Genomic DNA, 13,567 nt, shown 5'->3' with positions numbered 1-13,567 from the left:
ATTAAAGGCATTTACTGCCATAGCTGCCACCACCACCACCCGGCAAAATTTCAGCAGTCTTATGAAAGCTAACAGGCGGCTTAACTCTCCAAGGCAATCAGAGGAGCTGTCTAACTAAGGTGAAGTGCCTGATGGCACCACAGGGCAGAGCTCTCTGGAGCACTGGTGTTCTGCTAGGGGAAACAAAAATCAAGAACACTGGTTTTGTTTAGAGTCCCTAAACTAGTGCTATATAGCTGATTGTTCAAAAGTCCAACTCAGTTACCCAACGAGCCAGGCAGACAATGAGGTAAATGATTGGTCTACTACTATGCAGCAAAGATTAAGAACAGTGTTGTAGCCGGGCGGTGGTGGCGCACGCCTTTAATCCCAGCACTTGGGACACAGAGGCAGGTGGATCTCTGTGAGTTTGAGACCAAGCCTGGGTCTACCGAGCGAGTTCCAGGACAGGCTCCAAAACGATACAGGGAAACCCTGTCTCGAAAAAACCAAAACCAAAACAAAACAAAACAAAAAAGAACAGTGCTGTATAGCTTACCAAATGGAGTTGTAGGCAGGAGCAGGATTTGGCATCAGGCTACCAGTGTCTATCCTGGAAAATGTCATAAGTTCCTATAAACCTTTTTTTCTTTATTTTTATTTCATTTTTTAAAATGTGTCACAGGCAATTGTAAGCCACTGTATAAGCACTGGAAACCAAACCTGACTCCTCTGGAAGAGCATCCAGGGTCTTAACTGCTGAGTGTCTCTCTGGTTCAGTTCCTACAGATCTTAAAAAGCCAAATGTAAAATCGTATCCTATTTTTAGGTGACAAATTTAAAACAAACAATAAAGGCTGATTTAAGAATAAAGTGCTCAAAATGAACAACCTAATAAACCCTTTTTACATCCAGGTAGCCTTACCTTCAACAACATACACCTTAGTCAGAGGAAAGTCAATACTCTTTGCCATCACTTCAATTTCTTGTTTAAGCTTTCCCTCGGGGAGAGGTGTGAATTTGTCAAACAAAGGGGCAATGTAATCAGCATAAATTGTGACCAGAACCTGAAAAGTAAGTAACAGAAAACTTCTCATTATTAAAAAATCCAATTATGTGATACAATTATGTTCATCCAACCAACCCCTGGGGCAGTGTCTATTTAGTAAATTACATCAAAGTAGCAGTGTGATAGCACAGTAAGCAAGTCAACTTAATTTTAGAAAACAAAGCTAGTAACCCTGAGTAAGAGCTCTGGGGCCAATCAATAGCCCTTTCTTGGGGATTCCTGGCACTGTAAGGCAGTTATAATACACACTCTGTTTACTCTGCTTGAAATGGCACTTCTGGAGGATTTCCTCAACTCTCTGCTCTTACTTCAGTTTGCCACACTACTATTGGTCTTTGTAAATCCATGAGCAGATGGAAATAACCCTCAGCACCAATGGAGATGAAGAACTGACAGATGCAATTTTCTAGGTCTGTGAGCCTAGACCATTTGATTGTATGAGTCAGTGTCTGTGCAATGAAGCAGTTTAGAATACGAGAAACAGAAGAGAAAGGGGGTGTACGAGAGGAAAAGTGGGTGAGAGGAAGGAGGGAGGCCAGGATAGGAGGTGGTAGCTGGGAAGGGAAGGGGGAACGAAAAGAAGGAATCAAAGGATGGAGCGTGGCTGAAGGGAGAAGGGGGAGAGAAGGGAGAAGGGGCAAAGAAGAGACGCGGCACAGTGGCGCATGCCTATGAGCGGCACAGTGGCGCATGCCTATGAGCGGCACAGTGGCGCATGCCTATGAGCGCTCAGCAGGCTGAGGGAGGAGGACTGGCAGGGATTTGGTGCCCATCTAGACCGTACAGGAACTGAACTAAATAGCAAGATGCTTCTTTAAAACAACAACAAAGCAATTAACTAAATAAATCAAAGAGAGGAGGAAAGGGATACACCAGAAGGGAAAGCAGGGAGGCAGGACAGAAGAAAGTCAGGAAAGTAAAGCATAAGCTTTGTTTGGAGACAGAGTCGCTACTCCAGGCTGGACAATATATACAGTTGAGGGTGGTCTTGAACTTCTGATCCTCCCGTCTTCACCTCCCATGAGCACTACCAGACCTGCTTTATGAAGTACTGGAGACTGACCCCAGGGCCTTGTGTATGCTAGACAAGTACCCTACCAACTGAGCTACATCCTCAGCTCTGATCTCTTGTCTGCCATAAATCTATTTTCTTTTCAAAACATTAAGGCTTGTTAGGCACTGGGGGTGGAAGAAGGACTGTAAGTCAAAAGCCATCCATTCTGGTCAAACTTACAAATGTTCAGTCCCAGTCCTAGCAGTCAGATCATTAAAAGCTTCTGGCAAATGTAAGGGTCAGCACCAGGAGAAGAGAGTATATGGCAGATCAGTTCTCTTGTTCTTATATCCGAAAGCAAGAAGAAAATGTATATGGGCAGTTGATTACACTGTAACCTTTTCTTCCGAACTACTTACATGGCAATGAAAATGCAATCCTGGCAGTCTTAAGGAATTTTTGTAAAGAAAATGAAATAATTAAGGGATAAGAGCCCATGAATTTGAGAAGCAGTAGGAGGGACATGGAAAGAACTGGAGGAGGAGGAGGGGGGGAGGAGGAGGAGGAGGAGGGGGAGGAGGAGGAGGAGGAGGAGGAGGAGGAGGAGGAAGACAACAATGTAAATATAGTACTCTGTGGTAGTCTGAATGTAAATGGCCCCTAGGGAGTGGCACCATTAGGAAGTGTGGCTTTGTTGGAGTAGGTATTGGTCTGGTTTGGAGGAAATGTGCCACTTTGGGGGTGAGTTTTGGGATCTCATATATGTTCAAGTCACTCCTAGTGTCTCAGATGACTTCCTGTTGCCTATCAATCAAAATGTAGAACTCTCAGCTCCTTCTCTAGCACCATGTCTGGCTGCATGCTGCCGTATGTCACACCATGATCATAATGGCCTGAACCTCTGAAACTGTAAGCTACCCAACTAAATGTTTTCCTTGGTAAGAACTGCTGTGGTCAGGGTGTCTCTTCACATCAATAGAAACTCTAAGACAACACATATAGAAAGTCTCCAATAAATGAATACAATATAGAGTTTACTTACCAGAGAAACAACTAATGTGAACAGCCAGGCATAAATAAAAAAGTAGTCACCTCCAATTTTAATAATGTAAAGTAGAAGGGAAGACACAGGTAATAAAATACATTGAGTCACAACAAATTTTTTGATTGTGTCTTTCATAAAAAACTCCAAAGTCTGAAAAAAAAGAAAACATTACCACTATTAACCGAGCAACTGGTTTGCTTTTTAAACAGCTATAAGTAAACACAAAGCACCTCAGTAAAGCAAATTTAAGATCAGCATGCAGTGAGGCTGCGTTAGAGGACAATGGGCAGCCTAGGACAATAAGCAAAAGTCTTGCATTTCATAGTTTAAAATAATATAATTAATATTAGCTGAAAAGCTATCAAGACCTTAAACTAAAGTCTTTACCATATCTGTGGTTTCTTTTTTCTCAGTTGATTCATGCTCTAAATAGCCAATTATACTTCAATTACTGCCAGCCTAGGACTAAAGCACAGACAATCTTCATATTAAAAACCTTGATAACTGGGATGGAGAGATGGCCCAGAGGTTAAGAGCACTGGCTGCTCTTCCAGAGGACCTGGATTCAATTCCCAGCAACCACATGGTGGCTCAAAGCCACCTATAATGAGATCTGATGCCCTCTTCTAGCCTGCAGGCAGAACACTGTATACATAATAAACAAACAAATAAATCTTAAAACAAAACAACAACAAAACACCCTGATAATTTCTATTATACCTGGTGATTGAAGCCGTGTTTTTCTTCTATCACAAAAGTATTATACATACTCCATGGCAAGCCAGTCAGTGCACTGTAGAATGTGGCCAACAGAAGGAACACCAAAGATTGAATGATCTAAGCACAAGAAAAAAAATTAAAATAAAAAATAAACCAGCAAGTATGTACTGAGAGCTTATTGTATCCCAAGCAATGCACTTGATCCTGTGGAGAACAAGCCTGTAACAGCATCCTGCTGTGGGAAAATGTTTACTTGGAAGAAGAGGCATGACTTGAAAGCTGCCCTAAATCATAGGGACAAAATCATTGGTAGTATTCAGAAAAGACAGAAAGCAACACATGCTAGTTGGATTCAAGGAAAAATTATTCTTGGTATGGTTGTATGTTTGTTTTGAGGCAGGGTTTCACTATGTAGCTCTGGCTGACCTGGGACTCACTATCTGACGATGAAGACCAGGATAGCTTCAAACTCACAAAGATCCAACTGCTTCTGTCTCCCCAGGATTGGGAATAAAGGTGTGAGCTACCACGCCTAGGGGAAATGAAGAAACATTTAAAGAGCTGGTACAAATTTGAATCTACTGAGGGGAAGAAAGAAATGACATTTAAAAGGCCCAGAACCAGGACTATGAGTCAGCCCATCTCAACATCACTTCATCTGTGAACTGCCAGACTGCAGATCCAAAGCTGTAGGATAGATCCCCTAATTCAGGACTTAAGGAGTCCCAGTGAGGGCCCAGTATCAACAGAGTAGCAGAAGCCAGAGGCTTCAAGCCAGACCAACAATCCATGGTAAAGAACACTTACAAGTAAAGATGGATGGACTCAGGTATATGTGTGACTCACTGGGCCACACACTACAGCTTCCACGCCAAGATGCTGTGGTTTTTTTTGTTTGTTTGTTTGTTTGTAGGCTAGACTTTTTAATTTTGTTTTTTGGTTTTTTTTTTTAAATTGGGGGGAGGTCACAAGAGCAGAGAGCAGAGTGATGGGGCGGGGAAATGAGTGGAATCAGGATGCATGATGTAAAATGCACAAAGAATCTATGAAAAGTTAAAAAATAAAGGAGAGGAAAATTAATTAATAAAAATAATCATTACAAACAAAAACCTGGGCAGTAGTGGTGCACCCTTTAATCCCATAACTCAGGAGACAGGGCAGATGGATCTCTTGAGTTTGAGGTCAGCCTGGTCTAGAGACTGAAAACAAGTTCCAGTACATCCACAGAAAAACCCTGTCCTGAAAAAACAAAAAACAAAAAACAAAAAAAAAGAAAGAAAAAAAAAAGACTCATCTCCAGGACAATAATATTCATCTTTAGTTATGACTAAGGATGACACTCATGACTTAGTTACTATTGCTTTATAACTCAACTTTTCCACTGAACAAGATATATGAAATAATTTTAAAAATTCTTTTATGTATATGGGAGTTTTGCCAAATATATGTTTTTGTACTATGTGCACTTCTGGTGCCTGAAAAGGAAGGGCATGGAATCCTCTGGAACTGGAGTAACCATTGTGAGCTGCCATGTGGGTGCTAAAAATCAAACATGGGTCCTCTGGAAGAACATCTGGCATTGTAAAGTAATTTTAATGAACAAACTAAAAAAATATACGGTTGTCTGTGATCTTGAAATACATTGGTCAACAACTGAAAACTCTATTACTGTCAGCTCTTAATATGTAGGGAAGTAGAAGAAAATAACAAAACTAATTTGTTTTGTTTTAATATCTCCTTATTTTAACATACTGGAGAGGGGCTAGAGAGATTACTTACCGGTTAAGAACACTGGCCGCTCTTGCAGAGGTTACAAGATCAATTCCCAGCACCCATGTGGCAGCTCACAGCTGCCTATAACGCCAGCTCCAGGGAATCTGATGCTCTCACAGACATTCTTGCAAGCAAGGCCCAATGCACATTAAAAATATACTGGGAAACATCAAGGACCAGCTTCTCTTTTAGTTTCTTTTTCAATGATTTGAAGGAAATTTAAACAATGCTCAGTGTCTCCTTGTGCATCTTATAGCACAGATAGATGTCATACAGCTAAGGTAAGATCAACTTCTTAATGTTTTATCCTTTGAACTTCAATGTGAAATATCCCTAAAGGTCCTTCTTATGTGAGGGGCTTTATAGCATCACTAGTTACGGGATATCTCCACCCATTTATCACAACCATGGCCTACATTTGTGTCAACCAAGCTGCTGCCATACAGGTCTCTTGATGTTCGTCTACCCAGTCTGACAGTGACAGCACTAGTACTCCCACAGTCAGCAGCACACTCTCTAAAACACAGTTCACTAAGTCAGACCTGAACCTCACTTTCAGGGTTATAATTTTTCATTTCTTTGTTGCACTTTCACCTTTGTCAGCCAACTCCATCTTTCAATCTCTATCTGTCTCTCTCTCACACACAACACACACCACACACACACACACACACACACACACACACACACACACACACACACCCTATATGCTGTCCAGTTGTGTCTTGAATGCCTGGACTCAAGTGATTCTCCAGCTTCAGCCTCCACGTAACTGAGATCACAGGCACGCACCCACATCAACTATCCATTTTATAAATGTGTTTGCATTTTTAGCTGAAAGAGAATGAGGCATCACACTCAGAATAACTGAGTGACAGTTGTGGTGCAACTGATCATTTAGAGTGATGAAAATATTGATCTGACTAATCCTGATTACCTCTTACATCATAATCTGTATACTGAACAGCTGACAGGGAAGTCTGCAGCTTATGTAACTATTCACATAATACACCATGGTAACTGAAATTTGAGCCACAGTGTTGACAGATTGGTATCACAATTAAACTATGGTAACTTACATTTGTATATATCAGAACTACACAAAGTGAGGACTATCATGCAGCTAGAAAAGAACAAAGGTCTAGCTATATAAACCAATACGAAAAGAACCTAAGTCAGTAAATACAAAATTCATCCCATTAAGATAAAGACTCGGGGCTGGAGAGATGGCTCAGAGGTTAAGAGCACTGCATGTTCTTCCAGAGGTCCTGAGTTCAATTCCCAGCAACCACATGGTGGCTCACAACCATCTATAATGAGGTCTGATGCCTTCTCCTGGGGTACATGCATGTACACAGATTAAAAAAAAAACCTGTATGCATAATAAATAAACATTTTTAAAAAAAGATAAAGATTCACCTCTAGCTAAGGAGCTAATAGCAGTTGATGTCTGCTGAGAGAAAGTCACTTTTCTTTGTCATGACTGGAGGGGAGAGCAGCCATTAGTAGTCCATGCCCCAGTAGATGTCCCCACATACATATGCATATGGGCTGCACTGCCTTACATAGTGAGAGATGAGTATTTCTTACTGACACATATAGAAGTTGTGCTTACTCATTCATCAAAGTATTCCTACTTACAGGCTATTCTGAGCCTGCAAGATGACTCAGTAGGTAAAGATGCTTGCCTCAAAGCCTGATAGGCTAAGTTCAAGCCCTAGAGTCCATATGATAGAAGGGAGAACTGACTGCTACAAGCTGTCTTCTAACACACACACACACACACACACACACACACACACACACACACACACACAGGTGCGCGCACACACGCGCCTGGTGATTTATAAAATGGTATATTGAAAAGGGCACAGGATGAGAAGAGCTGCTGTGGAACAATCTTTGAACACTGTAAATATGTATTGCTCTCATTGTTAATAAAGAGCTGACTGGCAGCCAGGCGTTGGTGGCACACACCTTTAATCCTAGCACTCAGGAGACAGAGGCAAGTGGATCTCTGTGAGTTCAAGACCAGCCTGGTCTACAAGAGCTAGTTCCAGGACAGGCTCCAAAGCATACAGAGAAACCCTGTCTCGAGGGGAAAAAAAAAAAGCTGGTTGGCTGATGGCTAGGCAGAATTTTCAGGGCAGAGACAATGCTGGGAAGAAGGTCAGAGTCAGAGGAGGAGCCAAGAGACAAAAAACAAGCAAGACATGCAAGGGGAGAGATAACAGCCACAAGTCACGTGGCAGCATATAGATTAATAGAAATGGGTTAATTTAAGTTGTAAGAGCTAGTTAGTAATAAGCCAGGGCTATTGGCTGAGTAAGTCTCTGAGTGGGTTATTTGGGAAGGAGCTGCTGAGATACAGAGAAACTCAGTCTATACAAAGTTAAAGCCAAGAATACATATCCACACAGCAGGTCCATGATGTTCAATAGTCAGGAAGGAAGTAACTGACTTGGCAGATTCCAGAGAAAGCCAGGAATCAGGGCTGCAGCATCCATTACAGATGGAGAATTCACTTAAGGAGATAAACTTTCTGTCTTCATTTGAAGTGTCTGCTTACTATGTATTTGCCAAGTATAAGTTCCACAGACTGAATGGTATGTACCCCTGCCATTGCACAAGGTTGTTCCTAAGAAGCAGCAGCCTAATCAAAACTACATTTCCCAGCTCCCTTCCATCTGGATAAGATCAAATGACTACTTCATCATGTAATGTGAATGTACCATATCATAACCTTAGCATTACAGTTAAAAAGAGGGGATGTTCTTCCCACTGTCACTGGGCACTGAATGACAAACACAAAATAAAAACAAACTGACTCCCTGCCTCACCAAATGGAACAAAGTCACCTGCTAACTAAAAATACTCATACTAGCTATTATGTGATTGGGAAATAAACTGAAAAGCCACTAGAATTCTGGAGTTATAGTAAGTAGCTGTGATAGCTGAATGTTATGCCCCCATAGGTTCATAGATTTGAATGTTGGTCCCCAGTTGGTAGAACTGTTTGGTAAAGATTAGGAGGTGTGGCCTTGTTGGAGGAGGTGTGTCACTGCCTCCTGTTTGTGCATCAGATGCGTGCTCTCAGTTACCGACTCATCATCATGCCTGCCTACTGACACGTTCCACGATGGCTTGGATTCACCCTCTGAAATGGTGAGTCCCAAATTAAATGCTTTCTTTTACAAGCTGCTTTGGTCGTAATGTTTTGTCATGAAACATTGGCATCATGCTAATACATGCTCAGACAAGAACTGAGAGGCAAATCTACTGATGGTGGGAGCCAAAAAAGACAACTTCAGTGTAAAGCTCACCACTCAAAATAAAGGCTGACCAATCTGGGCAAAGGATCACATACCTCATATTCTGGCCCAAAGCCAGCAGAACCACAGACCCGTTCAGAAAGCCTCCAGAGGTAAGGGAGTCCTCCAAAGAGAAGAATAAGCTGGAAAACAAGCAGATTATGGTCACATTTAAACAGTCCTCACAACTATCTTATGTATGTTATAAGGGAAAATAAGTAAGTTATGGGGAAAAGGGGGAGTTAACTCATTTAGAATAAAATATGCATTTAGAAGAACACAAACTACTGAGACACAAAGTTTAGACTACCAAGATATTTTTTGCCTATACACTGAATAAGGGTAAACTGTATGGTATGTGAATTACATTTCAAAAATGTTTAAAAGACAAGCCCAGGAGTCTTACTCACTTTTGGAAGTTAAAAAAAAAAATTTAATCTAGGGCCAACAAGATGGCTGGCTGAGTGGGTAAAGGTACTTGCCACATAACCCTGATGACCTTCACTGGAATCAGTGTAGAAAACGAAAGAGAATTGATTTCCAAAGTGGTTTTCTGGCCAGGCGGTAGAGCACACCTGTAATCCCAGCCCTCAGGAGGCAGAAGCAGGAGGATCTCTGTGAGTTTTAGGCCAATCTTATAGGTGAAAATGAAATTAGTCACCAGAGACTAGGAGGGGATGGAGGAAACCCAAAGCACTGAGAAGATGGCTTAGTGAGCAAAGTGTCTGTTTGCTATACAAACACGAGAACCTGATTTTAGAATCTCAGCACCCACATAAAAATCCAGACACAGGGACTCAAGCCTACAATTGCACTGCTGGTGAAGTGAGCAGGAGGAGCCTTGGAGCTCCTTGGCTATCTGTAGGTTCAGTGAGGAACCTGTCTCAAGCAATTAGATGGAGAAGAAACTGAGGAAGACACTCAGTGTCACCCTCTGGGCCTCTCTCTACACATGCTCATGCTCTGTAGACCTCATCTCTACACATGCTCATGCACTGTAGACTTCATACACACAACTTGAGCTTTTCTACTCCACTCTTCTCATTCACAGTCATAACAGTTCTTGGTGGTGTTTGTTACAGCCTTGCTATATTGCCCAGGGCAGTCTCCATCTCTTAAACTTAACTCTTAGGTAGCTAGAATTACAGAGCACAGTGCCTGTGTTAGCCATTCCATTTCTTGCAAGGGCTCTATAAGGATCTCTGTGAGATAGCAGCTAAAGTCCATCTCAGAGAGTCTGGGCATTTCCCCCCTAGCATGTATGCGGAAAGTAGCCCTCCACAATTGGTTACACAAGGCCTGCTTAGTTTTTTCTCAGGTACAAAGAACAAAGGCAAAAAGTGTATGTGTGTGTGTGGGGGGGTAAACTTAATGTTCTCTTTGTGATCACAACATACAAATCTTTCAATTTTAGTCAATACAAAATAGGAATGCTTTCTGTCCAGTGGCAAATGCAGCACTAATTTTCCAGAACTGAATTCCACTATGTTCACACTGTGGCCCACAGTCTGAAGAACACTTTCTTCAGTGTGATTTTAAAGACTCAGAAGAACAGACTGGCAAACCCAGTTCTCCCACTTGGCCATTAAATGGCTGTTTAATTTCTCTGAGCCTTCACTTCCTCCCAGAAAGAGGGAAAATGCCTACCTCTCTACTTTGCTGTCATAAACATCAAATAACAAACATAGAAACTTGATGAAATGGAAATCATAACTAGAACTGTTCCCATCGTTAACCCATCAGTACTGCTAAGAGGTGAGCCTCAAAACACTATAAAATTCATACCCCTACCCTATTACCTATTATTCTACCCTGTCACCACATACAACACACAGCCATTCCCATGATCATCATTACCACCCACGACTGCCCATCTCTCTGGCAACTACTTACTAGTGACAATCACAGAAAAACTGAAAATGCTTTTCCTGTCATTTTATCATGGTCCTGTGGGAATAAAGCCCAAGAACTTCAAAGAAGCTTAGCTTATAAAAGGTTTTTAGTTCAATCTCCAGCAAAAGCAGGAAAAGGACGAAGAGAAAGAGGAGGAAGAGCCAGGTAATGGTGGCGCCCGTCTTTAATCCCAGCACTCAGGAGGCAGAGGCAGGCAGATCTCAAAGTTTGAGGCCAGCCTGGTCTAAGAATGAGCTCCAGGACAGCCTGTTACACAGAGAAACCCTGTCTCAAACAAACAAGTAAACAAACTAGAAAAGAAGAGGAAGAGGCCGTGGCAATGGCAGCAGTAGACCTGTGTGGACTGTTAAAGGACAGCATACAATATAAGGCTCTTTTCACGTCTGGCCTTCAGGTGAGTTATCACATTCTATTTTCAACTGACTAAACATTATGTTTCTGCCTCCCTTACTCCACACCCATTACTATCACTAAGACTATGGACTATGGTAGGGAATATGGCTCAGAGGTAGAGTAGCACGCATGCTTGAGGCCCTCGGTTTGACTCCCAACACTGTAAAAACTAAACAAGGTCAAGAAAGCATTCTATAGGATGAGAGATAGCTCAGCAGCTGAGTACTTGCTGCTCTTGCAGAGGACCTGGGCTCAATCCCAGCACCCACATAGGGGTTCACAACCATTTGTAACTCCAGATCCAGGATCTAATGCCTTCTTCTCACCTCAGTGAACATCAGGCATACATACGGTGCACATACACACATCAAGGCAAAAATTCTCATGTTTGTGGTGGTTTGAATAAGAATGGTCCTAATAGATCCATTTACTTGAATGCTTAGTCATAAGGAGTGGGGTTACTTGAGAAGAATTAGGGGGTGTGGCGTTGTTGGAAAAAGTTTGTTATTGAGGGTAGGCTTTGAGGTTTCAAAAGCCTAAGCCAGACCCGGTGTTACTCTCTCTTCCTGCTTCCTGTAGATCTGGATGTAGAACTCTCAGCTCCTTCTCCAGCACCATGCTACATGCCACCGTGCTTCCAGCCATGATGACAATGAACTAACCTCTGAAATCATAAGCAAGCCCCACTTAAAAGCTTCCTCTTATGAGTTACTCTTATGAGTTACTGTGGTTGTGGTGTGGTGGTGTAGGCCTTTAACGCCAGCATTTGGCAGGCAGAAGCAGGTGGATATCTGTGAGCTCCAGGTCAGCCTGGTCTACAGAGCCAGTTCCAGGACAGCCAGGGCAACACAGAGAAATCCCATCTATCTCAAAAAATGAATAAGAGTTGCTGTGGTCATGGTGTCTCTTCACAATAATAATACACTAAGGCAATATCAAAGTAAATAAATATAAATTTTTTCCATTTTTTAAAGATTTGTTTATTATATATACAGTGTTCTGCCTGCATGTATGCCTGCAGTCCAAAAGAGGGACCAGATCTCATTACAGATGGTTGTGAGCCACCATGTGGTTGCTGGGAATTGAACTCAGGACCTTTGGAAGAGCAGGCAGTGTGCTCTTAACTGCTAAGCCATCTCTCCAGCCCTAAATATAAAAGATGTAAGAAGGCATTTTAGGATTTGAAGGCATTGTTACCTTTGTATCACAAAATGCAAAACCAAGAGCAAGTATTACAAAGTATTAAACAACCTGAGAATTGCGTCTCCAAGAAATAAATTACTCACCGTGCTCTCCACCACTGAATAGAGTCCTGACCAGAAGCTGAATGTACTTTTATCCAGTTGATACAGCCGAGATTTCTCAAATGTGTCTGAATCCATGATCTGTTCTAATTCTACTGGTACCCGAGTTGTTGTTTTGTATATCCTTCTCTGAAATATTTCAAGGAAAACACTTTAGTGAATATTTGTCTGCAGCATTAGTCTGCCAAGTAAGCTTGTAGAATCTGTTATATAAAGGTGCAAACTGCATTCAGTCAGGGACCCTGACCACTGAAACAGGTGACACAGGAGAGTAAGAGCAGACAAAAAGATTCCAAGGCCAGGTGACTATGTGGAATGGCCATCTGGGTTGTCATCACACTTTATTTGCCTGTATGGACCAAAGTAGTAACATCATAAGGGGACCACTCATTCTGAGTATGACATATGTATTACAACATAGAAAATAATGCATGAAAAAAGAGAAGCAAGAACGCTCACTACACCACTACACACATTAACAGACATCCTTAATAAAATAATGGACCATCATTAAATTTGGTCCTAGACGTCAAATTAAGGAATAGGAGTGACAGAAACATATCAAATCCTTACAACATTTTTTCTCATTATGTCAAATTCCAAAAGGTAATTTTCAGCTCATTGGATATAACACAGGGAGCAGATACCAAAAGGTATATAATAAACCATGTTTTTTAAACAAACAATTTTTCAACCGTATGTCAATAGCAGCAGCAGCAGCAACAACATAAAAACACCAAACAAACAAAACCATCTGAAGGCATTAAGGAACAACCCTACAAAAATGTAACCAGGCTTATTAGTAAACTGTATCAGGTAATTGCTCAATATCTCAGCCTGCTGTTTTGACACCACATGCTGTGTGCTTGCTGCAGACAAGGGTACTTATGTAATTCTAAGCCGATGAAGCTTTAAGTACCAAGCTATAGTAATTTCAGTGCTTGGAACATACTAAAGGAGGAGACTGAGGCATAAACCTGGTGCTGACAGGTTTTTTTTGTTTTTGTTTTGTTTTTTAAATAAACTTGCAGTTAAGAGAGTCATGAAGGGCTGGGGATGTAGCTC

The 13,567-nt window shown here is 41.6% G+C and overlaps 1 protein-coding gene across 2 annotated transcripts in view; it reads right to left on the bottom strand.

Annotated features, from left to right (window-relative positions):
* Positions 1–13,567, bottom strand: part of Zmpste24 (zinc metallopeptidase STE24) — a 38,995-nt gene that overhangs the window by 24,231 nt on the left and 1,197 nt on the right. For both annotated transcript variants that reach the window (XM_040756731.1, XM_005083827.4), the window contains exons 2-6: positions 12,485–12,631; positions 8,948–9,034; positions 3,808–3,924; positions 3,085–3,237; positions 905–1,046 (exon numbers count right to left, since the gene is read on the bottom strand). In XM_040756731.1, coding sequence (XP_040612665.1) covers positions 905–1,046; positions 3,085–3,237; positions 3,808–3,924; positions 8,948–9,034; positions 12,485–12,631 — 646 coding nt within the window. The remainder of the gene's footprint in view (positions 1–904; positions 1,047–3,084; positions 3,238–3,807; positions 3,925–8,947; positions 9,035–12,484; positions 12,632–13,567) is intronic.

The sequence above is a fragment of the Mesocricetus auratus genome, unplaced genomic scaffold (assembly GCF_017639785.1).
Source record: "Mesocricetus auratus isolate SY011 unplaced genomic scaffold, BCM_Maur_2.0 Super-Scaffold_100014, whole genome shotgun sequence".
NCBI classification, from domain to species: domain Eukaryota; kingdom Metazoa; phylum Chordata; class Mammalia; order Rodentia; family Cricetidae; genus Mesocricetus; species Mesocricetus auratus.
Note: the sequence above shows the minus strand (reverse complement) of the source record. Positions and strands in the feature narration are given on the sequence as shown.